A 25,286-nucleotide genomic window follows, 5' to 3' on the forward strand; every position below is an offset into this window, starting at 1 on the left:
GCCCCATTTCGTAGGTTGGGGTTCAAGTCTCTTCTCAGGGAAAGCCTTTCTATCTCCCATCCCCTTCCCACAATCCCAGCCCCAACCCCACTCACCCAAGACACAAATGAATTTATAACCATTTTCCTTTATTCTACTTAGTGGGGCACCCAGAGGGTGGGGTAGGGGGGAGCTACCTGAAACAAGAGAACACACAGGAAGGTAAACTCTACCCTACCCCCACTGGCCCCTGGTTCTTTCCCTCGGGGCTCAGGTTAGGCTTCCCTTTGCTCTGGGGTATAAGCCAACCCAAGTCCCTGAGTTGACCAGGTTTTGCCAGAAAAGGCATGCCCAGCCACCCCTGTTACTGATTGGCCTCTTGGTATTGGTGCAGTAGTTCATTGACATCTGTACTTTCCACTTTCACCCAACCATCTTCCTTCATGTGGTACACTGTGGGCAAATGAGAATGAACATGGAGTCACCTTTCACTTCAAGTTCCTGTCATTGATGTTATGTGGAAGATGACAACATCATAGGCCCAAACATACCCTCAACACATACTTTATTACTGAAACTTCAATGCCCCCTCTTTGGATGCCAAAAACCTCCTCCTCATGCCTGAGTGGTTCAGTCGGTTAAGCATCTGACTCTTAGTTTTGGCTCAGGTCATGATATCAGGGTTGTGAGTTCGAGCCCCTCATCAGGCTCTGCCCTCAGCGTGGGTTCAGCTTGAAGATTCTCACCCTCTGCCCTCCCCGCCCACCACCCACCACTCTCACACATGTGCTCTCTCTCTCTCTCTCTCTCTCTAAAATAAATAAATCTTTAAAAAGATTTTCTTTCTTTCTTTTCTTTCTTTCTTTCTTTCTTTCTTTCTTTCTTTCTTTCTTTCTTTCTTTCTTTCCTTTTTAAAGATTTATTTATTTATCTCTACCACTCTGCCCTCTCTAACTCTCCCAATCTCAAATCCCCCTTCCCCACCCAGGAGGGTGGTAGCATTGGTTTCTTACTGTTGATAATACCGCCAGAATAGCTGTCTCGGTGGGTGGCATAAGTAATAGCCCTGCGGCCCAGTTCATAGGCCTCTTCAGGGCTGAGATTGGGCTGATAGCCACTATCCATGACCCCATAGGCATAAGTGCTCCCACTGCCAGTGGAGAACATATTTCCTGAGAGCCGAGTCCCATTTTCATCCACATAGTAGAGTCCAGGACCCTATAGGAAGCAAGAAGTTTCCAAGTTGGAGTCGGAGAGGGAGTTTTTAGTAATATACAGGTTCAAGTGTGAGCCATAAAAAGTGGATAAAAGAATAAGAACTACCCAGAAACATTTGAACTAGGAGAGCACTTTCGTAACAACCATAGAACTTTAGGGGGGAAAAGTTGGAATCAGCTATTTCAACAAAAGGAACAAGCTTACAAAACAATGGTCCTTATCTGGACCCAGAAATAGTCCATGGATATGCTGGAACAATTCTATAACCCAGTGTTCTATGTGCCACCCATCCTTTAAGCGAGGGGATGGAAGTGTATCATGGGGAATCTGGTCTCTCATCAGTCGAGGGGGAATATGAAGAATGGAGAGCACGTACCTTCTTATCCCAGCCACAGATCATACTGCCCATGGAGAGGCCCATGCCCCGGTACTGGTACACCATGTTGGAGAGCAGTTTGGAGGCTGCTGACACTGAGATACGCTCCCCGTTCCGCAGGTAGTACAGCCTGGGTACAACAGGGTGGTGGGGGCAGCAGATTCAGAGGTGGCAGGAGAAGGCTAGCTGTCTGAGCAGCCCACTTGATGTGCAGGAAATAATTAAAGAGACAAGCATTTAAGAAGAATGGTTTTGGGATCAGGGAGAGATCTGGAATTTAAAGAATCTAAACCACATAAAGAAATCCTAGTAAATGACACTGTCCCACCAGGGTTGATGATGTCAGTGCTAAATAACTGATAAATTATCTGGCTTATTGGCAAGAGTACAAGCTGAGATCTGGGACAAGGTTTTTAATCACCAAAAGGCTCTTTTGGTACTAATGCTACATTAGTACCAAAATGCTACATTAGCACTGGGGTGAAAGGATGAGCAGCAGTGATCTGGAGGTTCCAAGATCCAGGACTGACCACTGGGCTTAGGAGAGCAATAAGAGGCCTGGCCTACCTGCACTCTTTGGCCAGCAGACGCTCCCAGTACTGACAGTCTGCAGCACAGCCAGACATGGTGCCAAGCAAGGAAGGGTTAATCTCAATCACCTTGTTAACCCTTGAGGAGCCTGCAAGAAGATGGAGTTTTGAGAGAGGTAGATTGACCCCCACAGCTCTCCCTGTGTGTCCAAAATCAGTATCTTCTTCTGCTTTGGTGCAGATGTTGGGCTCCTGCTGAGAGGCACCCCAGCTCCCCATATTCTACCGGGGGGAACACACACACTCACTAATATAATTCCCAGCAGTAGCCCGAGAATCCACCGCCACAATCACTCCATGCTGGAACTTGAAGGCCAGTGTGGTGGTGCCATGGACCATCTCATTCCGAATGTTCTTTTCTCCATTCTCACCAAGGGACTGGAAGAACTCAGTGGGCTAATGAGAGAGAAAAAGCAGAGAAATGGGCCCTGCAAACTTCTGAAACACAGGGCTCTAGGAAAGGATAAGGATTTACCAGGATTTGGGAGTGAGAAGATAGGCAGAAATTCTCCAACCATTAACAACCGGAAGAGTTAATAACCCATCTCTACAAGGATGTGACTTGGGAAAAGGAAAAGAAGAAGCAGGTGACGCCAGCCTTTTCCATCTTCCCACTCAATGGATAAGAAAGGAAATAAATGTTAACCGTAACTAAACATTTTAAGGCCGACTTTAATGCTTTTTTTTTTTCCATTCATAGGTCATTTAACCCTCACAACACGTCTTATTAATAATATCCCCATTTTACCGAAGCAATGCCCCAGACCTAGACGAAGTGATTGAGCCAAGACACACAACGTTGAGTGGCTGAGAGAGGCCAACAGTCAAAGTTCCCGGGTTTTCCGAGGCACTCCACAGCCCCTAGAGCAAAGGACCGCCCCAGGAGAAAGGCTTGGCGATTCTGGTCTCCCTCTGGTCTCCCTCCACCACACCTCTAACTCTTTGTCCTAATCTTTTCTAACCCTGAGCGGTCAGCCCCAATTCCCACGTGGCCTCCTCCCTGGCACCGGGTTCTGGAAGGTTCTCCTTCACTAAAGGATGCCCCCTCCCCTGGGTTCCCGGCGTCTGGGTGGTCTCAAGGGCGACCCTCCACTCCTCTGCGCCTCCTCCCCGCCTGCTAACACACACCCCCCTTCCCCGCCCGGGTTTGCTTCAGGGCCCCGACCTGCATTCCCCGGGGGACGGCGAGCTCCGGAGATCGGAGGGAGAAACTGTAGTGTCCGGGGTCCGAGCGCAGCTGGCTTCCCAAGGCGGGGAAAGCGCAAGCCTTCCGCGGCCCTCGGGGGGGCCCGCACACCTCCAGCAGCGCCATTGTCGCCCAAGACCGAGAAACCGTCGGAGAAGGAAGCGAAAGCGAAAGCCCCGCAGCCCTAAGGGGAGGGAACCAGAATTTCTTCCACATCCCCCTGCCCTTTCCAAGAGGAGGCCAGTGGGCGGCTGGAGACCAGGGATATCGTATTGGGAACAGGCTCCTCTCTCCGCCCTTACGGCGGCTGGGGGAGCACAGGGTGTCAGACGGTCAACGGACGGGGCGAAGGGCAGCGAGCGGCTTCGAAAGCCGCCTTGGCGCTGAGATTCCGGCGGGCACACCAACACGCCGCCCCGCGGGCGACCCCTGGAGCAGCTACCCCGGGGGGGGGGGGGCTGTTACCGCCCAAGGCTTAGTTAGCCCCGACCAGAGAGCTGCAAGTCAGCAAGAAGCTGGGGGCACTTTTCACCTCCGGGGCTTGGGGCGTCCGTAGGAACATCATTTTATAAAAGTCGGGGAAAGAGGAGTAGGTGGGGGCAGGTTCTGGGGCAACCGGCAGCAGAATATACTCGCAATGTGGGGAAGGCGGCACCAGGGCGAGGACGCAGTCTCTGAATCTTTGGACTTGGTCCTTCAGGGCCTCTCCTCGTCCGACGGGCTCCCTAACCTACGGCCGCCCGCAAGAACCGCCCTCTGGGCGCGCACCTCCTCGCAGGACTCTCGCTCCTCTGAGCACCACGGAGGATGTCCTCTAAACGCCGCCCCTCCTTGCAACCCGGCTGGGCCTAACCTACCCGGCAACTGTTAACGTCACACACCGAGGCCCTCCCAGAATGGACGAGACTCACTAGACAACCCCGCCCATTATGCTGAAAGGACCCGGGCAGGTGCCGCTTCAGAGAGGAGCGAGCACTCGAGCACTGGGGGAAAGGACCAGGGCGGGGGAGGTGGTAAAGTCAGTTTCTCGGTCGGCGCGCTTGCACTTCCTCTAGCTATGCTCACTCCATCTTCTACTTCAGAAAGGCCAGGGCTTTCTGCAGCTGCAGCTGCTAGTGCTTGGAGGGTGCCATAGCCCACTCTGGTTCATCCTAAGGGCAGACGTGGGGGCATGGGAAAGTGGTGGGGGCAACCGTAGGAAACAGAAAACTTAAGGGAGGAGATGGCCCACTTAGGACTGTGAACAGCATTGGGGCTGCTGAAGGAGGGCGACACCAGAAAAATGCATTGCAGAAGTTGATGAGCCATTTGGTATGCTGAACACATGAGAAACCACAGTACGAAACACCAGTATCAGTTTTATTATAAATATCGAGAATCCAGAGTGTGTTATGGGTCAGCATATGACATTAGCCATATTGGAAAGCAGCCGATCTTCCCTTCTCTGTACCTATTAAAGTTCTTATTTTCGGGGTTCTATCAACACCAAAATCCTGGCTCTACACTCAGTTACACTAAGGTGTTCTAGATCCTGTTTTCTTCCAAGAAATCTGCATCATCAAGAGTTGTTTGGAGAGGGCGCAACACTCATGGCAGAATTTTAGGTATCAGTTATGGAGCTGTGCTCTAGGATGTCCCTCCTCCTAGAAGCAGCTGCCTCCTGTGCAGCTCTGGTAAGCCCTTTGTTCCCAAATTCTCCATTAGAGAGGTGAAAAGAAGGGAGGGAGAGAGCCTATGCAGGTCTAAGCAGTCTTTCATTCCGGAACACCTGACCCGCCAGGAGCCTGCATCATAGTCCAGAAGCATCCCCTCCTCTCCATGAGCTGCTGGTAGGTTCCTGCTTCACAGATGGTGCCTCCTTCCAGAAAGAGGATTTGGTCAGCCTGCTCCAACAAGCTGAGACAATGGGTGATAAGAAGCACAGACCGAAAGCGCCGCTCAGGACTTTTGTACAGGAGTTGCTTCACCTGAGAAAAGACACAGACTCTGTCAAGAGCCCAGGGAGACACCTGTGTTCCAGAGCCCAGACGGCTCTCACCAGCATCACTGCCACCTGTGCCAACAGCCCCAAAGAATCGAAGATTCTTGTTCTGAGTGCTTCTCTGTCTGACTTTTGACTTATTAAAGACTACTTACATGAGGTGGCAACAGTAGAATAAAAGTTAAGAGTCCTAAGATGAAACCCATAAGAAAAGAGGGAAGGGTATCAAATAGTCTCTTCTCTCTAGTATAAACTGGGAATTTTATATTCTGTTGTATTTTTTTTATATTCTGTTTTAAAAGAAACATAACTCAGTGGCAAAAAGAATGAGCATTCAGATCAGGCAGGCTTGACTCTGGGTCCATGCTCTGCTACTCAACAACTCAATGACATTGAGTAGGTCATTCAACCTCTTTGTCCCCTTTTTATCCTCTATATAACAATGCTCCAGCTCACAGGCATTCACGGTGAATAAATGAATGAGATAGTAGAAAGAAAGGGCTTAGCAGCATGTCTGGCACACAATAAAAGAGTAAGAGCTCAACTGACATTAATGTTATTAGGATGGTCAGGATGCCTGGGTGGCTCAGTGGCTGAGTGTCTGCCTTCGGCTTGGGGCATGGTCCCAGGGTCCTGGGATCGAGTTCCACATCAGGCTTCCTGCAGGGAGCCTGCCTCTCTTTCTCCCCGTGTCTCAGGCTCTCTCTGTGTCTCTTATGAATAAATAAATAAAATTAAAAAAATATATATATATATATATAATTAAGATGGTCTTCTTATGTTTGGCTTCAGAGATTTAGAATCTTTAGACAGTCTCTTTGAATTGGATCTTGGGGAGCAGCTATCGGAAACTGAGGATTGCAAGGATTGATTTAGATAATTATGTTAGTACAACCATAAGTGAATGAAGGAAGATTGGGGAGGTAGGGATATAGTAGTCACTAACAAAATGTCTCTCACCCGCAACTGGCTGTTTGCATCAAGGGCACTGGTAGCATCATCTAGGATGAGTACACGTGGTTTCCGGATCAATGCTCGAGCCAAGGCCACTGCCTGTCGCTGACCCCCTGAGAGCTGGCTCCCAGCCTCGCCCACCTCTGCAGAGACAAGAGCCAAGGTGAGGGCTGGATAACCCACACACCTCCACATATACACTCACACATATACACACCAAGGACTGATGGATACAGCTGGATAGGGAAGGTTCTGGGAAGGTGAACAAGTTCTGAGAATGGGGAAGCCCATAGGAACAAGATCCTACAGCTTCAAAGTGATGTCAAGGGGTTGGAAGAACTACAGAATAAAAGTTTCAGCGAAGATGTCTGGGAGGGGATATGAGCTGAAAGAGCACCTGTGTCATAGCCCTGCGGGAGTTCAGAGATGAAACTATGGGCTCCAGACGCCATTGCAGCAGCTATGACTTCCTCCATAGTTGGCTTCTGGACCAGGCCATAGGCAATATTTTCTCTAAAACTCCTTCCAAATAGCTGTGGCTCTTGTCTCACTGCAGCCACCTAGGACAAAATACATGAAGAGTCATAGGGGCAGCCCAGGTGGCTCAGCAGTTTAGCGTCGCCTTCAGCCCAGGGCCTGATCCTGGAGATCCTGGATTGAGTCAGGCTCCCTGCATGGAGCCTGCTTCTCCCTCTGCCTGTGTCTCTGCCTCTCTCTCTCTCTGTCTCTCATGGATAAATAAATAAAATCTTAAAAAAAAAAAAGTCATAGAACAAGGAACATAGGACTATGGTTATCTAGAGATTGACAACTCAAAATCTTTATTGAAAGCATATCACAAAATTACTCTCTCTCTCCTGACACCCCATCTCCACCCACGGCCCTCCTTTCAGAGTGCTTGGTGAGAGTGTTCAGTGAGAGTTCTCATTCGATGTCCCCTGCCCTCCCCTCTGCCATCTTCTTGCTCACCTGTGTGTGCAGGTAGCGGTGCTCATATTGGGGAAGGGGCTCTCCATCCAGCAGCACCTGCCCCTTAGTGGGCTGGTACAGATTCTGCAGCAGGGCAGCCACAGTGCTCTTCCCAGACCCATTGCGCCCCACCAGCCCTATCACCTCACCAGGATGAAGGGTAAATGTCAGCGCCTGGAGGCCAGAGAATCAAAAAATAAGAGACACAGTAAAGCCTTTAACCTTGAGGCTGTCATTGTCTTATTACATGGCATGATGTCTTACCCCTAGGAAGAAAGGGGGGGAAATTGGAAAAACATAGCAATTCCTACTCTCCCACAGGCATAGATTTCTGTTCCTCAGGGATGACGGCTCCCCAAGGAGTAGAGATGGAAGGTGAGGCAAAGGCCAGAGCAAAGACCAAGCACCACTATGTCACACCCTTGATATCAGATGTCAAGAGAAAACAGAAAGAAAAAAAAATCCCATTCTAAATTACAAATGGAAAGAAAAGGAAGAGATAGAAGATGAGAGGCAGATTTTGCTTCAGCAGTTTCTTGGGATGTAAGACTCTTCTCCTGGAGAGCCTCTTCTCCCGTCCCCCCTTAGAAATCCAAGCCGTTCTAGAGTTTGGGGCAGTTGTATGGAGTAGACGGGGCTCATCTTTGCCTTTGAGGGGTTAGGAAGTTAGGAAGGATCTATCTGGACCTTGTGTTAGGCAGGCTGAAGACAGGACCAAAGTTTAGGATGGTAGAGGTGAGAGTGAGGCTGGTGGAAAACAAGGATTGGTAAGTTGTACCTGCAGCACTGGGACATCCGGATGGTTTGGGTAGGCAAAGGAGACATCTTGAAACTGGACAAGGCCCTCCAAATTTAAAGAAGTCAAGACACCACTGGCAGGACAGCGAGGGATCCGGCCCAGGTATTCAAATATTTCCTTTGAGGAGCCCACAGCCTTCTGTACACTGGGGTAGGTGGAGAATAGTGCCTGGAGGAGCGGTACAACTACTGAGAAGAGGAAAACAAATCTGCTTGCCAGATTTATGTGATATGACAAGGATAAAGAATGGAAGGAAGGTGACACAGACGGTGATGAGACCAGGAACGAAAAGCCCTGGGGAGTGACAATGGAAGGCTCTCACCTCCACAGCTGAGGTGAACTGGATCTGGTAGAGAATAAACGTGACAAGGTTCCCGCTGCTTATAGTCCCATTTGTCACCAGCTGCCCACCTATGTATAGAATTCCCACCTTCAGCAGCATCCCTGAGATCTGTGGAAAGACCACGGGGGCGAGGGTGGGGGGAGGGATTGTGGTTGAAAAATCTAGAAGGGGGTGCAAAGAAGCAGACTCATTAGCATTATGGAGATATCAAGTTCTTTTCCCCCAGGTAACAGCAGGAGGCACCACGGGGGTAAAGGAAGCATGCACCAGTGGAGGCTCCATGGAGTCTTGCTCAACTATGACTGTCCTCCCCATCACTGCTGTCGTCTTGTGTGAGGAGCATGTGGCTCCTCACAAAAGGCTTTTATTAATGTAATGTCACCTAATATTCATAGCAAGAATCCTACAAACAAGGTTACACTATTCCCCCTTTTAAAAATGAGAAAACATGGGCACCTGGGGGGCGCAGTCGGTTGAACATCCGACTCTTGGTTTCGGCTCAGGTCGTGATCTCAGGGTCCTGATATTGAGCTCTGCATTGGGCTCCCCACTGAGCAGGGAGTCTGTTTGCCCTCTCCCTCTCCCTCTGCCCCACCCCCTGCTTCTGCTCGCTCTCTCTCTCTCAAATAAATATATAAATCTTTTTTTAAAAATAAAAATAAAATTAGGAAACAATCTCAAGAGAAAATAAGTTACTAGCCCATGGTCACAGAGCTAGTAAGTGGCAGCATTGAGCCAGGAATTCCTGAATGCTGCTCTCAGACTCTTTCAATGATGTAACAGATGTCCCTCACCCTTGGCTTCTGCTATTCCCATGGCTCTCACTAGCACATCCACATAGTCCCAGCAGGATGCTGGCACAGGTACAGGAATTTATGATTCCCCGAGTTCTGCCTGAGAGGCAAAGGGAGGCCCTGTGACTGGAAGATAGGGCATCTCCCCAAAAGATGGCGCTGGGTGGATTCGGTGTACCATGGTGACATGAAGCCATCCAGCAGGTCTAAAAAAGACGGAGGCAGTTAAGAACACTAAGTAGGGTAATTGAGCTCCAGCCTGGTAGGATGAGAACACCAAACCACTGCCGGGGTGTGTGGAGCAGGATTAATGGAAAAGGGAATGGAGTCGAGGCATCTCAGGGACAAGGGAACAGGCATTCTTCTCCAGGTGCTCACATTGGTGATCCAGAGGTTGACTGCATAGGCCAGAGCCTCCTTCTGATGGAGGGTATTCATTTTCTGCAGCTTTTGGCTAAACTTCTGGGCCTCACACTCCTCATTGGCAAAGCTCCGGACTGTGGGCATTGCTGACAGCACCTCAATGGCCACCTGGCTAGACTCTGCTAGAGATGTCTGCACCTGTGTGGCCAGCACCTGCAGAGACATGGACAAGAACTGTCACCCAGGTTGGCAAGCCATCAGGGACACTACTAGCACCTGAGTTGCTTAGTTGGAGATTAAAGGTGAGAAGAGGCAGGTAGATAAAGGAACGAGAAAGGGGCACAAACGAGAAAGGGGCACAGTTATACCTCCTGGATACTGAAGAGTTACAGTGGAGAGGAAATTTTTACTGAGAAGGGTCACAGGGAATCATAATCTTGAGAGTGGTGATCATGTTCATAAAGATGGATTGTGGGCAGAAGTTAGAAGAGAAGACACAGAGAGTATGGAGCCCAACACTGAGCAATCTGGGGACATGGACTACGGGGACAGGGAGTCCCATGGAGATGGGGAATCACTTGAGGGTGCCAGGAAAGAAACCTCAGAGGAGTTAAATCCACCCAATCTGGGAAATGAAGGACTGCAACTCCCTGGACATACCTGGTGCCATCTTCCTAGCTTCTTAGGCAGAAGGAAAAGCAGAGGCAGGGTGACCAGGGTGACCATGGTGAGGGACAGTGACTCCCAGAGCATGAGCCCCAAGAGACACAGCCCCCGTACCAGGTACCACAACAATAGGCTCAGCTTCTCACTCAGAGACTCACTCAGGGTGGATGTGTCCTCTGTCACCCGAGAAGTGATGGCTCCTACCAGGGGTTGGGGAGAAGAGAGAGGATGAATGAGAGGTTCAGAGTGGTGGGAGGGACTAGCAATGACCCAGGGAGGCGGGAGGGGGGGTGGAGGGGGAGTAGAGAGGGGGTAGAGGGGGTGGGAGGAACATGGTGTTCTGAGGAGGCTGAGGAGGACAAGGTAAGGGGAATAGGGGAGTTTAGGGACCTCCATGCAGGGAGAATGAGTATTGGAGAGGAAAAACCTGGCCAAAGACTTTTGTTTTAACTATAAAGAAATTGATTCCTATGTGAATTTCCATTTCTCTGACACATTTCTGTTCCTTAAAGATGTATACCCCATGCCGCACATGAGGGCGAGCTGGTCACATAACAAAGCTGGACAAAAAACAGAGAGTGCTGCTAGAAAGCAGTCCAGAAAACTCTACTGAAAAAAAAAAAAAAAAAAAAAAAAGAAAACTCTACTGAGCTCTGGGCTGGGAATCAAAAAATGGGTTCTATCAAGCTCATCTCTATCCATATGTGACCATACCAATTTCAGCATTTAGGGTCTGGGCCTCAGGTTCCTTCTCTGCAAAATAGGCAATTGGACTCTGTGATCTCAAAATTTCCAGGTCTTAAATTCTATAGTTTCTATCTAAATATACGCACAGGGATATATTTATGGAAAAATCTTAGATGGAAAAATTAGGTTTTTCTGAAGGTAAAGAACATAATACTCTTGAGGTATACCAAGAATAAGAAATGACAATGTGACAATGTGTGTCTGTGAGAGAGAGAAAGATCATGGTTATAAGTAAAAGATGGTATATGGGGAATATAAAGAGTATACAGATGTGTAATGAGTTTCATGAAACACCTGTTTGGTTCTGTTGGAAAAACTCTGTTTCCTGGCGCAGGACAGCCTGAAATACCTCTCCCTGCACCTGGCTGTGCACACGACCCATGATGCTGTTATAGACTCCATCACCCAAGAACTCCAGCACTGCACTAGAGAGAGATGGGGAGAAGAAGGATCAGGGTGTATTCAGAGGACAGAGAGAAGGTCCCAGAGAAGTGCACTCTGGACAGCACCGACTTCCAGCTCCCTCTTTTTCAGGGTCCCCCATCCTCAGCTTCCAGCTGCAGCCCCCAGACCTGGTGGTGGTGAGAATGGACATGAGTGTTATGTTTCGTGTGAAAGCAGAGGCCGTCTCATCTTGTAAAATCCAGTCAGTGAGGTGGCCAGTGAAGAATGGAATGGCCATTTCTCCTGGAGGGGAAGAGGAGGGAGGGGTCAGCCACAAATACCAGGTCTAAGCAGATCAGTTCCAAGCAGACTGTCTCCTCCCCCATCCCACTCTTTCACCTGTCACCAGGCAGAAAGAGCACACTGAGGACCCAGCCCTGCACCCTGGAACCCACAACCCTGAACCCCAGGCCCACCAGACCTTCAGGGGGTTATTTAGGAAGACCAGAGGTCATAGGGCATGCTGCCCAGAAAAAAGGACACTTGCCCAGGGTGGCTAGTCCTAGAAGACACTGGAGTGGTCTTCTCACGACCGGAGCCCGGTCGCCTTCCCCTGATCCACATTTCCCAGAACCCACACCAACCGATCTCACTGCCCCTTAGTAGGATTCCTGCCCAGACTCCAGGGCCGCCCCTCTGCCCCTGCACCCTCTTACCAAGACTGGAGAGAACCAACAGGACCAGCAGGAGCGGCAGGCGGCGCATCTCTGAACCCAGGCAGCCTAGCAGCCGGCGGACCGCGTCCCCTGACCCCCCCTGCCTTCCCGGCGCCCAGAGTCCGCTGAGTTTATGCCACAGGGCGGCTGCGGACAGTGCTGCCAAGTAACTGAGGGCGAACACATCCAGGCGGCTTCCCCAGTGCAGGAGCCTGGGGCTGTCGGAAGCCCGGGGAACTCTCCACGAGCGCAGCTCTCGGAACAAGGCGAGGCCGGGCAGGGCCAAGCCCAGCGCCGCCGCCGAGGGCTGCAAAGCCGCCAGCCAGCCCCCGAGTCCTGCGCTTTCGCTTCCGGAGCCGCCCGCCGCCCCGAGCACGCCGCGGGCGCCCAGCCACAGCACAGCCCCGCGGCTCAGGCCCAGCACCCAGAGCCGGAGCAGGGGCAGCGCCGTGGGGACCAGCACGGAGCAGGCGGCGGGGAGCGCCTCCCGGAGCAGCACCCAGTCGGCGAGGAGCAGCAGCGCTACCCCCAGCCACGCCAGGGGAGCTCGGGACGAGCAGGGGCGCCCGCCGGGACCGGGGGGCCCTGAGCCGGCCATGGCAGGGTGCTGCCCGAGGCTGTGCGGCGAGAGGGCGCTGAGGCCCACGGCCGGGAGCGGGGCAGGGCGGCGGGGTCTCGGAAAGTCCCGGGACCCGAAGCCTGAGGTTTCGCGGAAAGGGAAACCGAAAGCGGCCGCGGGCTCGGGAGGTCCGCCCGGCTGCAGGGGGCCGCCCGCGCAGACTATTTTGGGAGAAGGCGTGGAAAACAGATCCGAGGTTCTGGGGAGCAGCCTGCGGCCCCGCCTTCTCCACCAGGCACACCCGTCCCTCCTTTCTTTGCTTCCTCTGGCGAATTCCACTCGTCGGACTCCCCCCGACCCCGACCCCACCCCCAGCCTCCGGACCGTGTTACCCCAGCCCCTTCCGTCACCCGTCTCCGGGCAGATCTGCCCCGGGTAGGTTAGCGCGGGCGGCGAAGCCTCGCGCCCGGACCAGGCGCCCCTAGCGGGCGGGGCGGAGGCGCGGGGCTGGGGGTGGCGCCCTGCCGCGGTCCCGGGACGCGGAGCAGCGCCGCAGGCTGCAGGCAGCGCGGCGCCGAGATGCTGCGGGCGGGAGAAGTCCACACTGGGGTGAGGAGTCCGGCTGGGGGTCAGCAGAGAGGGGGAGGAAGGGGAGCGACGGGGGCGACCCCAGAGGCTCCGCGCAGTGAACGCGGGGACTAACAGCGAGGGGGAGTTTGCACCAGCCGGTGCTGGCAGAGATGCCCCGCGTTGAACCCAGGGCGTCCCTGCTCTGAAGGGGCTCGGGTGGGCGTCCGCGGAGGCACTGCGCGCGCGAAGCTGGGGGCGGGGGGTGCAGGCGCTTTGGCTCCTAGCTGCAAGCACCAAGGGAAGCTGCTCTAAAGCGCTTTCGCTTTCACCTCCGGACTATAGAGAGGGGCTGAATAAATCAAGGGAGGCGGTTGGAGAAGGTGCAAACTGATGCAGAAAGGGTTCCCTGGTGAAGTGGGGCAGCACTCGGGCGAGGGCAATGTGGGCACTGATTGAGAGGGGGCAGCGCATCACACACACCTTTGATACACTGGCCGGCCGCTGGGTTACTCAGAGCCGCAGCCCTGATAGCGGGGTTCCTTGCGAGCCGGCGGTGCCCTGCCCGTCCTCGCCCAACAAGGCTCCCGCTTGGCCCAGGGGCTGCCATGCTCTCTTCCCTGCGTCCTGCCGGCCTGCCCAGGGCTGCCCGGCTTCTGCTCCCAAACTCCTGCCACAACTGTCCGCTTGGGGGTGGCTTTACTTTAGAGAATGACCTCTGGAGTGGGGCTGCCCTTTTTCAATGGCCCTCAATTCATGGTGAATCAGTCTGTGGGAATGCACTTGCAGGGCAATGGCCCTGGAGCCTGGACCTACAGAGTGATGAGGATTCACTGAAACCATTTGTCAGGTGAGCAGTGGGAAATAGGAAGCAGAAGTCAAAACAAGAGATGGGAGTTAGACCGGGGCGTTAGTCCCAATCTGCTATTAATTCTAGGTGACCTTGACTAGTCAGACACCCTCCTCCATGATTCAGTTTCTTCATTTGAACCAAGGATCTTTAAGGCTCTTTGCAACTCAAAAAGGAGTAGCAAAGGTAGCCTTATGCCTTTCACCTTCCTTAATTCTTTTCCTTAATTTCTTTCCTTGACCTGAAAAGTCAACTCAAACTCCCCAGGCAAATACTCTCTTCATACAGAGCTCTTCCCCTGGACTGAGATGCACATTGACCTCTTGATCAGAAATCCTTAAATGAGGGGTGCCTGGGTGGCTCAGTCTGTTAAGCAACTAACTCTTGATCTTAGCTCAGGTATCCATCTCAGGGTCCTCCTGTGTTCAAGCTCTGTGCTGGGCTCTGCGCTGGGCATGGAGCCTACAAAAGAAAAGAAAGAAAGAGAGAAAGAAAGAGAGAGAGAGAGAGAGAAAGAAAAGAAAGAAAGAAAGAAAGAAAGAAAGAAAGAAAGAAAGAAAGAAAGAAGAAAGGAAAAAGAAATCCTTAAATGAAACCATTTTTTATTTTATTTTAAACCAACTCATGTGTTCCTAGGCTGCCTCCTTCCTTCCTTAATGCCTGACCCTGCTAACCACCATACCACTTGTTGATTCTGTTACTTAATAAACTGGTTAAGGAGTGTGGGGGTGGAGAATTAGGGCCAAAAAAAAAAGACATGAGCTTGTTTCCCAAGGTCAGAGTAACCTTCCCTGTGTTGGGTCTGACCACATCTGCAGCAACAAGCACATGTGGTGGTCATTCACTTGTGGGGCTGCCTCAACCACCAGTGATTGGAAGCACCCCATCCCTCCTCCCTACGCCCCGAGCCAAATGTCTACCTCTGCAAACCTCATCCTCACCTCTCTCCTTATGGTGGGAAGGATTCTACTTAGGACGGTTGGGGCCTAGAGATAGGATTCTTTCTATGTTGTTGCCACCACCAGGCTCTGACATTCCCCTGCAGTTGGGAGAGGAGATGGAGATAGTGGAGAGATAGAGGGGATATCCTATACTGGGAGTCAGCTCTGGCCTAAATTGCTAAATGATCTTGAATCGGTGACCTCCTTTCTCTAGGAATGTTTCCTCATCTGTAACATGAGGGAATCAAAGCTCTTCCTGCTATGACATTCCATCCTCTGTGTCTCCACAGACAACCATCATGGCGGTAGAGTTTGATGGAGGTGTTGTGGTGGGTTCTGATTCCCGGGTATCTGCAGGGTAAGTACCAGTCAATGTGAATGCTTCTGGAAGGAAGCCAATGGCCCCAAGTACAGATTTTTTCTTACCCATTCATGAAGATATTAGTAAAGTGGAGCTTCGCAGAAACTGAGTTAACCTTTTAGAAAGGCCCCTATAATGAGATACTGGGCAAGTGCTTGGGTCCCTAAATTCATGGAGAATCTGGGGCCTAAAAGCTTATGTGGCCTGTCCCTGCAGGGTTGGGTATAAAACAATAGGGTATGAGAAGAAGGTAGGATGCAAAGATTTCAGCCTTCCTTTTATGTTTAGAGATAGAAAAGACGGCTCTGCCAGGAAGATATTCTGGTTTTTCATCCAGCACATGTTGATCTAGTTCTGTCTCCTCCATTCTGTCCAGTTTCCCCCTATGCAAAATGAGTATATGGGATTAGGTCAATATCACTTACTTTACATCCCATAGAACACATAACTTTCTCAAGATGGATAGAGCAAAGAAGAATTGCTTAAGAATATTATTCTTAATTTACTATTTTTTTTGTTTTAATTAAATCTAAGCCTGAAAATAAGTCTAACTTTGATCATTACTTGCTGTTTCATTTGAGATTATTTTTTTTCCTGTTTTTTTTTAATTTTTATTTATTTATGATAGTCATACAGAGAGAGAGAGAGAGAGAGAGAGGCAGAGACACAGGCAGAGGGAGAAGCAGGCTCCATGCACCAGGAGCCCAAACCGCTACGCCACCCAGGGATCCCTTTTTTTCCTGTTTTAATCCAAGTATTAAATATCATGGACTCAGGGATCCCTGGGTGGCTTGGTGGTTTAGCTAGCGCCTGCCTTTGGCCCAGGGCGCGATCCTGGAGACCCGAGATCCCGGGAGACCCGGGATCGAATCCCACGTCGGGCTCCCGGTGCATGGAGCCTGCTTCTCCCTCTGCCTGTGTCTCTGCCTCTCTCTCTCTCTCTATGTCTATCATAAATAAATGAGTAAATCTTAAAAAAAAAAATATCATGGACTCCAGTGCTCTACTCTTGTCAAATAAATTTGGGAAACACTGATTAACCTAAAAAATTCTGGCATTGCTAATGTTGCTGCCTGCTGACTCCTTCCCCGCAGAGAAGCAGTGGTAAACCGAGCATTTAACAAGCTGTCCCCACTACACCAACACATCTACTGTGCTCTCTCTGGCTCCGCTGCTGATGCCCAGGCCATGGCTGACATGGCTGCCTACCAACTGGAGCTCCATGGGTATGAAGCTTTGGGGATCTTCAAGTCCACACTCACTACAGTTCTCCCAACCAGCAAACCCTGAGACAGTGTCATTCCTGTTCCAGGAACACTGCTATGAAAAATGAAAATTTCTCATTTGGGCTCCTGTTTTTATTAGCTTTGAACTGGCACTTGAAATCTGGTTTCCGCATCTGTAAAGTGGAGATAATTAATAGTACCTACCTTACCTCACCGGACAGTTTTGTTGAGAATCAAATGATCTATGTGAAAATGGCTTGAAAATTGTCAATCACTATCCTACTAGAAATAGCGAGAAAGAAAATGATGGTGTGCCCACCATATGCCAGGCAGTTACTGTGTGAGAGACCAAGGTCATTAGTGCAGAAGTAAAGCTTATTTGGTTTTACTCACATGGGCAAGGCCCTTGCAGCTCAGAGTTATATAACTGGGAGAGGGTGGGTGGGACAGTAAAGGAGGAGAACGTTGAAATCTCCTTACCAGTTAGGACCTGTGCGAGACTCGGCCTCCTGTGCATGTGGGAAAGGAGCTGGAGTTTGAACTATTGCAGCTCTAGGTTTCAGGTTTCACATGTCACCTGGCAGGGACGATGGTAATGGGCACAGAAGGGGGGAACTTCAGGAAACTCTATTGACCCCTATTACTAATATTTCTTTTAGGTTGGAACTGGAAGAACCTCCCCTTGTCCTGGCTGCGGCCAACGTGGTGAGGAACATCAGTTATAAGTACCGGGAGGACCTGTCTGCACATCTCATGATAGCTGGCTGGGACCGACGAGACGGGGGCCAGGTGAGGGTCTTCCCACGTACACCCTCCCTTGGTGTTCCTCAGTACCCTACAGAGGGCGATCGAGGTTATATGTCATTCCAGCAATGGGCTCCAAAGACCCCGCCTCTAAAAGTGTAGTATAATCGCAACCCATGGGGGTAGGAGACCGTGGGGCTTCATTGCAGAACACGGAGACGCGCTGACTGTCTCAGTGGCAAAGAGAGGATTGACACTTCCATGGTCTAACCTGAGGATGCCTTCCGCAGGTGTATGGAACCATGGGAGGAATGCTGACTCGACAACCCTTCGCCATTGGTGGCTCTGGCAGTACCTATATCTACGGTTATGTGGATGCAGCCTATAAACCAGGCATGTCCCCTGAGGAGTGCAGGAGCTTCACCACAAATGGTAACTCACCAAGGGGAAGGGTACCTGGGGAGGATTTTTAAACATGAGAAGGAAGAAGAGTATGAGGAATATATGGGTGACCATTCAATTTAATGTCCAAACTGGAACACTTTGAGTGTGAAAGGAGCAGGACAATGCTAAACTAGTTGGGACTTCAGAACCAAAGGCATCAATCAGGACTGTTCTGAGTACCCCAAATTCAAATATACGGTTACTATAAGAATCAGTGGTGTGCTGGAGCTGACTTGGGCCAGCTCATGAGAGCCAATTGTTAAATATCCAATGGTTCCTGAGCTGCTTATTTAGCTGTTTATAACTTGAAATCAATCATGGTAGGAGTTTTGAGTTTGGATACCAGGAGATGTTACACATAAAGGGTTTTGTGTTGTTTTTTTTTTTTTTTTTAAGTTGATTTACTAGCACATTACTTGATGTGTGTTCCAAAGAGATGGGTTTTGAGGTCTGAGAGTGGTAGTAAGCATATGAGCGGGAGAGGAATGTAAAGATTTCTGAAGCTAAGTTATTCTCTCTCCCCCTCTCTACCCTGAAACCCTCTACAGCTATCGCTCTGGCCATGAACCGGGATGGCTCCAGTGGGGGTGTCATCCACCTGGTCACTATTACAGCTGCTGGTGTGGACTATCAAGTAATCTTGGGTAACGAACTGCCAAAATTCTATGATGAGTGAATCTTCCTCCCTTCATTATTTTGTAATAAACTCTTTCAGACCAGAACCTGGTATGGTCAATGGAAAATGGGTGCTCAGGGGGATGAAGTTTAGGTGGGGGCTTCTTCCTCCCAGATGTTAGATATCCTTTCATAATGACTTCATTCACATTAGAGATCAATACAAGATAAATGCTTAAAACTTAGGGATTTGTATATTTCAAAGGATGATAACAATAGCCGAAACACTGACTAAGGCATTAGCTTAATGCTTATAAGCTTTATCTCTTATAAACAAACAAAAGACCTTTATAGCTTATACTACTACATCTATTTACAGACAGATGAAGGCTTAGAAAAAGTAAGGCCCTTGACCAAAGTCACAGTGAATTCAAAGCTGAAAACTGGGATTTAGTTGGGGTTTTTTGTTTTGTTTTGTTTTTTATCATATGCCCTTCCTCTCCCATTACATAAAACTTTCATGCCTTCAAGCTTCATGTATCATGTCCTCCCTTGAAATCTGCGATAATTAGCCCAGCGCAGTAGTTGACACTTAGGAAGTTATGAGCAGATGCCTGAGTAACTGTTTTAAACAGGCCAAATTCTGGCCCCCAATCTTTGCCAGGCACTTCTCAAGTGAGAGGACAAATTACTTCCTTTCTGTGAGCTCTCATTTCCTCTTCTGTCAAATGAAGGTATTGAGCAACTTCTAAGGTGGTTTACAGCTAGAACACTCAATGCCATTTTGCTAAAAGGTAAACAGTTAAGAGGTATATTTAACAGCAATCATAGTGAGATCCCCAGGGAGCCTCTGTCTACTTTTCTTTCTGGATCTCAGGCTTAACATATAAATTCAAAGTACCGCAAACAAACCTATGTCCTTGGGAGCGTGTGTTTGGTTTGGAGGGGGAAAATCGAAAACTGTAGAGACTTGAGTTCTTTCTAGCCAAATAAATTGGTTAGTTCTTTCTAATCAAATAAATTTAAATGACATTTTTTTATTTTGAGGTTTAAAATAATAGTTTAAGAGCCGATTTCAGGGATCCCTGGGTGGCTCAGCGGTTTGGTGCCTGCCTTCGGCCCAGGGCGCGATCCTGGAGTCCCGGGATCAAGTCCCACGTCAGGCTCCCTGCATGGAGCCCGCTTCTCCCTCTGCCTGTGTCTCTGCCTCTCTCTCTCTCTGTGTCTCTCATGAATAAATAAATAAAATAATAAAAAAATAGAAAGGTGGATCCTGACCTACTACCACATACAATAGCAGGTGAGTTGAAGCCTCAAAAGGGAAATGTGTAGCTTTAAACATAACAGAATAAAACATAAAAATTATCTTTGGGACTAGAGACAGGGAAGGACTTCCTTATATAACCTCTGAAACCATCATGACAAATATTTTATTATTTCATTACATCAAAAGTGAAGACTTTTTTAACAGACACCATAGACAACTCTTATAAACAAATTGCAGAATGGCAGAGGATATTTACATTATCTAAAACCAATTAGGGATAATATCTAGAATATACGATGAAATGCAAAAAGTAACAAAAAAGCATCAATACCCTAGGAAAAAATGCACAAAAGACATAAACATGAACCTTATAGAGGGAGAAACAAGGAAGCTAATGAGTGTTTGAAGAGATAATCAAACTCGACAAAAATCACAATAAAACAAATTTATACATTACTTTATACCTATTAGACTGGGAAACATAGGAGTTTGCTAATGCCGAATATTGATATACAAATAGGGATGAGGGAAGCCTCCTACCCTGCTAGTGTAAATGCAAACTGGTTCAGCCATTCTGGAGAAAATTCTGCACTACTTAATCGAGTGAAAAACATTCAAGGACCCAACAGTTCCACTCCTGGAAATACATCTACCCTTTGCAACTGTTTCCCTGAGGAGACCTGTAGGAGGGAGTTCTTTATAAGTCATTTGTGGTGGCAGAGAGCTAGAGGCCATCTTCGTGTCTCCCAGAGAGACAGTAGGACAAATGCTATGAGTGCACACAGTAACATGGATTGGTCTTTGAACCAGAGGACTAAGGAGCAAAATAAAACCTAACAGAATGAGCTTTAAGCACAAAGCAACTCACTTTGAATAAAAAAATACACACAAAGCCATACACATTTTTCAAGAATACGTATAACAAAAAGATAGATACAAAGCACATGAGAAGGGTTGCCTTTAGTGAAAGGAAAGGAAACTGGAATTTGGGAAATGTACATACAAAGGAATAAATAATAACAAACATAGAGAAGATTTTGTATGGACCAATGATGACCATGCACCATGACCTGAGGAATATGATTTTTTAAAGTTAACGAGTCAAAGAAAACCATAGCTCTGAGAGCAATTTATTCTATATTTCCATGACAGGTATTAGATAGTTCCCTATTTTTTCCATCCAACTAAATAGATATAGTTAAAGTGTTCAGTTTGGAGATCAGGATTTAGAAAGGGAGGATAGAAATTAGAAAAACTGAGATTCCCCAAATGAATGAGAACATACACTGTCCTTCTCCGATTGACTTACTTCAAATATAAATAATAGTGAAAGGGAATGTAAGGGAAGGGAGAGGAAATGTGTGGGAAATATCAGAAAGGGAGACAGAACATAAAGACTCCTAACTCTGGGAAATGAACTAGGGGTGGTGGAGGAGGAGGGGGGGGTGGGGGTGAATGGGTGACAGGCACTGAGGGGGACACTTGACGGGATGAGCACTGGGTGTTATTCTGTATGTTGGTAAATTGAACACCAATAAAAAATTAATTTATTTAAAAAAAAGAAAAGAAAAACTGACATTATTCCCTACATTTACAGCATCTCCAATAATATGCATTATTTGTTTATTCTAAATCTTTTGGAATCTAATAAACATGTTCTTTTTTATATAATGAGCCTATATGAATGATCTTTGGTCCTCTTTACCAAATTCTTAATTCTGCAGGTTATGGACATACATTGTAAGAAGAAAAATGTCTTAATCCCATTGAGCTTATTCAGAAACACTGGGAATTGGTTCAACAATATTCAGTTTTACCCAGCAATGTTTATGACAGAGTTGTATGTGTACTACAAGCATGTATGATGCAGATGACATGTTCTCAAAAACTCAGAGATGAAGTATATCCATACTACATCAATTTTTATCTAAACTCTGTTGACATGCAAGAGAGTGGATTTCTCTGGGAAGTGCCTTCACTAGGAAATGTAACAGGGTTCTCCAGAAAAATAGAACCAATAGTATGTATATATGGAGAGAGACTTATTTTAAGAATTGGCTCATGTGATTGTGAGGACTGGTAAATTCCGAATCTGCAAGGAAGGTTGGGTATGTAAGGGAGAGTTGATACTGCAGCCCAAGTCCAATGGCAGTCTGGAGACAGAATTCCCTCTTTTTCAGTGAGCCTCAGTCTTTTCCTCTGAAGGCCTCCAACAGATTGGAAGTCCCACCCCTATTATGGAGGGTAATCAGCTTTACTCAAAAATCTACTGATTTAAATATTTCTCATCTTTAAAAATACCTTCACAGCAATATCTACACTACTACCCAAATATCCGGGTACCTTAGCCTAACTCAGTTGACACAAAATCAGCATTCACATGGCTCAAGGCGAAATTTCAAGATAAATATGGCGGGAGTCCTGAGGAAGGAAATGGACTCCAAACTAACCCATTAAGGCAGTGAAACATCACTGAAGTGTCGGACTAACCTCACATCCCAAGTAACGTGCAACCAGGTTTTAGATTAGGAGAGGTACCAGACAAATGCCGAGTGATTTCCTTGAGGCTTTTTGTCTCTACCTTTATAGGCAGACTGTTTTAGATTGCCCTAGAGAGCATACAAAGAAAAAAAGAGTAAATTAAAAGCTTTTCATCCAAACTCAAAAAATGAATGAGAAATTTTTAAAAACCACTGGAGCGGTTTGAAAGGATACCTCTTCTTCTATAACCTAGCACAGGTATAGATGAGGGTCATAGAGCTATTAATTGTATAAACCCATAGGGTCTTTTATGCTAAGATAAGGCCACTGGTTGGAGTGGATTTGGACTCTGAGATATGAAATGGAGACATATGAACAGACACAGGGAAGTCAGACAACTGTGAATCACCAAATCCCCTGAATATCTTTGCTAGAAGAAGCAGACCCATTGCATTAATTATCTATCACCCTGTCATACCCACTGTATTGGTGACAATACAAACATTTACTATGGGGCATTATTAGGACTATAGAAGAAATTTGAATGTGGACTGTGTATTTGATAAAATTGTATCCATTTTAAGTGTGTTGGGGGTGATGGTGGTATTATGGTTATGTGGGAGAAATGTCCTTGTTCTTAAAACACACATGCCCAAAAGCCAAAAACAAAAACAAAAAAAACACACGTGCCAAGCTATTTAGGGGTGCCTTGTCATAATGTCCGCAGATTATTCTCAAACGGTTTAACAAAAATAATTCCTCAACAATAAACAGATAAACAAAATGTTGTATATTCATACAATGGAATACTGTACAAGTGATGCATGTGAATAAATTAATAATTCAATAACATGGAAAAATCTAATAGAAACAATACTGAGTGAAGATTGCAGACACACACAGAATATACAATGTATGTTTCAGTTATCTATTGCTGTGTAGAAACCACCCTTAAACTTCATGGCTTAAAACAAAAACAATCATTTTATTATCTCTTGGGAGTCAGTAGGTTAGGTGGGCTTTAAAAAATACTCATGTAGGGATCCCTGGGTGGCACAGCGGTTTGGCGCCTGCCTTTGGCCCAGGGCGCGATCCTGGAGACCCGGGATCGAATCCCACGTCCGGCTCCCGGTGCATGGAGCCTGCTTCTCCCTGTGCCTGTGTCTCTGCCTCTCTCCCTCTCTCTCTGTGACTATCATTAAAAAAAAAAAAAAAAAAAAAAAATTAAAAAAAAATACTCATGTAGCCCATGAACCAAAGCACTTATTCATAGCAGACCCTCCACACTGGGCAGCAGGAGGAAATGGAGATCCACTCTACATTCATTTCACTAACAAAGGTGACAGAAGAAGCAACTGGCTTTGGGGGAAATAGTGATTAAAAAAAAAAAAAAGGAGAAGTTCCTGGAACAGAAGTGGTTGAGGAGGTGTCTTCAGAATTCGTTGTGGTAAAGTTCCATTCCTAACCATAGAACAAAGAGCAACATTTAGAAGTAGTGAGGCAGCAGCAGTGATGTGGTTTACCAAACGTACACTGTGTGTGTGGCGGGGGAACAGGGTGGTCTTGTTCTGTTTATAATCAATTGTCTCAGTATTTCCACCCCAAAATCCTAATTCTGAGAGACATGTATATTTTAGACTTTTTGAAGTCTTATCAAACTCATTAATGAAGGAGCCAGTAAGAATAAAGGAGACATGATTCAAAGACCAAAAACAATTGCAAAACCAAGATATACCTAGTCAGGAAAACTTGCTGTTAGAGATTAAAAATGGTTAATGTACAACAGGGCAATAAAATCATAACCTTGACCTTATCTTCTTTACCAGAGAAAAAGCAAAGCCTCCATACCTTATCAACTCTCTCCAGATTAATCTCTAATAGCACAGGGCTGGCTGCGTTCTTCTTACTCAAGACACCCAGATTTTGATCAGGCAGGATTATGAGAAAGTATCTAAATATGATATTAAGTAATCAAGCAAGCAAAATTTTGCCTTATTTCTAATTTTTAGAACAATTTTTCCTACACCATTCCTGTCCCCAAGGTACAGAATTGACCAAATAAGATTTTTCAGAAAAAATTTTTAAAAGATTTTATTTATTTATTCAACAGAAAGAGAGAGCACTAGCAGGGGGAGCAGCAGGCAGAGGGAGAGGGAGAAGCAGGCTCCCCACTAGCAGGGAGCCAGACTTGGGGCTAGATCCCAGGACCCTGAGATCACAACCTGAGTTGCAGGCCGATGCCTGACTGAGCCACCTAGGCACCTCAATTTTTCAGAAATGTTTCAATTCAATATCATTAATGGGATTAGTCTCTTTTATTTAGCCAGTTTAGGATTGAGACATAAAGAGCTCCTTGTTACATGTTTGGCAAAGCAAGAGTCTTTTTTTTTTTTTTTTTAGATTTTATTTATTTATTTGAGAAAGACCGAGAAAGTGCATGAGCGAGGGCTAGGAGCAGAGGGAGAAGGAGAAGCAGACTCCCCACTGAGAAGGGAGCCCAAGGCAGGGCTCGATCCTAGAATCCCAAGATCATGACCTAAGCCAAAGGCGTAGACGCCCAACCAACTGACTCACCCAAGCACCCCCAAAGCAAAGGTCTTATTATTTCTATTGAAGTATAGTTGACATACAATGTTATGTTAGTTGCAGATGTGCAACATAGTAATTTGACATTTATATACATTACAAAATGGTCGTCACCATAAGTCCTATGTACCATCTGTCACCATATGTAATTATTATCACATGGCCTATTCTCTGTGTTGTACTTTACATCCCTGTGATTTATTTATTTTATAACTGGAAATCTGTACTTTTTAATCTCTTTCATCTATTTCACCCATCCCTCTACTCTCTTCCTCTCTGGTAACTACCAATTTGCTCTCTGTGTTAATGAATCTCTTTCTGTTTTGTTTGTTTGTTCATTTCTTTTCTTTCATAGATTCCACATTTAAGTGAGATTATATGGTATTTGTCTTTCTCTGACTAACTTCACTTAGCATAATACCCTCTAGGTTTATCTTTGTTTTCACACATGGTAAGATTTTATTCTTTTTTTACGGCTGAATAATGTTTCTGTGTGTGTGTGTGTCTGTGTGTGTGTGTATAACCACATCTTGATCACTTCATCAATTGATGGACACTTATATTGCTTTCATATAATATT

At 47.3% G+C, this 25,286-nt stretch overlaps 3 protein-coding genes across 5 annotated transcripts; 1 reads left to right on the forward strand and 2 right to left on the reverse strand.

The window, feature by feature from the left end:
* Window positions 1-107: 107 nt before the first annotated feature.
* Window positions 108-4,181, reverse strand: PSMB8 (proteasome 20S subunit beta 8). 2 transcript variants are annotated; one of them, XM_072729067.1, is made up of 6 exons: window positions 4,118-4,181; window positions 2,412-2,559; window positions 2,141-2,252; window positions 1,574-1,703; window positions 993-1,197; window positions 108-432 (listed from the first exon to the last, which is right to left on the reverse strand). In XM_072729067.1, exons 2-6 carry the CDS (start codon window positions 2,500-2,502, stop codon window positions 344-346), a joined length of 627 nt encoding a protein of 208 aa, XP_072585168.1. In that variant the 5' UTR covers window positions 2,503-2,559; window positions 4,118-4,181; the 3' UTR covers window positions 108-343. The 2 variants fall into 2 exon arrangements, with proteins under 2 accessions (XP_072585168.1, XP_025846451.2); XM_025990666.2 differs by lacking the exon at window positions 4,118-4,181 and adding an exon at window positions 3,329-3,533.
* A 506-nt stretch (window positions 4,182-4,687) lies between these two features.
* Window positions 4,688-13,069, reverse strand: TAP1 (transporter 1, ATP binding cassette subfamily B member). Its single transcript, XM_072729075.1, has 11 exons — window positions 12,066-13,069; window positions 11,538-11,652; window positions 11,260-11,390; window positions 10,213-10,418; window positions 9,568-9,765; window positions 8,375-8,503; window positions 8,032-8,220; window positions 7,254-7,427; window positions 6,682-6,844; window positions 6,291-6,427; window positions 4,688-5,316 (listed from the first exon to the last, which is right to left on the reverse strand). The coding sequence occupies exons 1-11, from the start codon at window positions 12,661-12,663 to the stop codon at window positions 5,104-5,106; spliced, it is 2,253 nt and encodes a 750-aa protein (XP_072585176.1). The 5' UTR covers window positions 12,664-13,069; the 3' UTR covers window positions 4,688-5,103.
* Window positions 13,070-13,099: 30 nt separating this feature from the next.
* Window positions 13,100-18,479, forward strand: PSMB9 (proteasome 20S subunit beta 9). Of its 2 annotated transcripts, none has more exons than XM_025990672.2 (6): window positions 13,100-13,233; window positions 15,273-15,340; window positions 16,438-16,569; window positions 17,229-17,358; window positions 17,604-17,745; window positions 18,306-18,479. In XM_025990672.2, the coding sequence occupies exons 1-6, from the start codon at window positions 13,204-13,206 to the stop codon at window positions 18,431-18,433; spliced, it is 630 nt and encodes a 209-aa protein (XP_025846457.1). In that variant the 5' UTR covers window positions 13,100-13,203; the 3' UTR covers window positions 18,434-18,479. The 2 variants fall into 2 exon arrangements, with proteins under 2 accessions (XP_025846457.1, XP_025846458.1); XM_025990673.2 differs by lacking the exon at window positions 13,100-13,233 and adding an exon at window positions 13,927-14,041.
* The last annotated feature ends 6,807 nt before the right edge of the window (window positions 18,480-25,286 follow it).

The sequence above is a fragment of the Vulpes vulpes genome, chromosome 1, assembly GCF_048418805.1.
Source record: "Vulpes vulpes isolate BD-2025 chromosome 1, VulVul3, whole genome shotgun sequence".
Lineage (NCBI taxonomy): Eukaryota > Metazoa > Chordata > Mammalia > Carnivora > Canidae > Vulpes > Vulpes vulpes.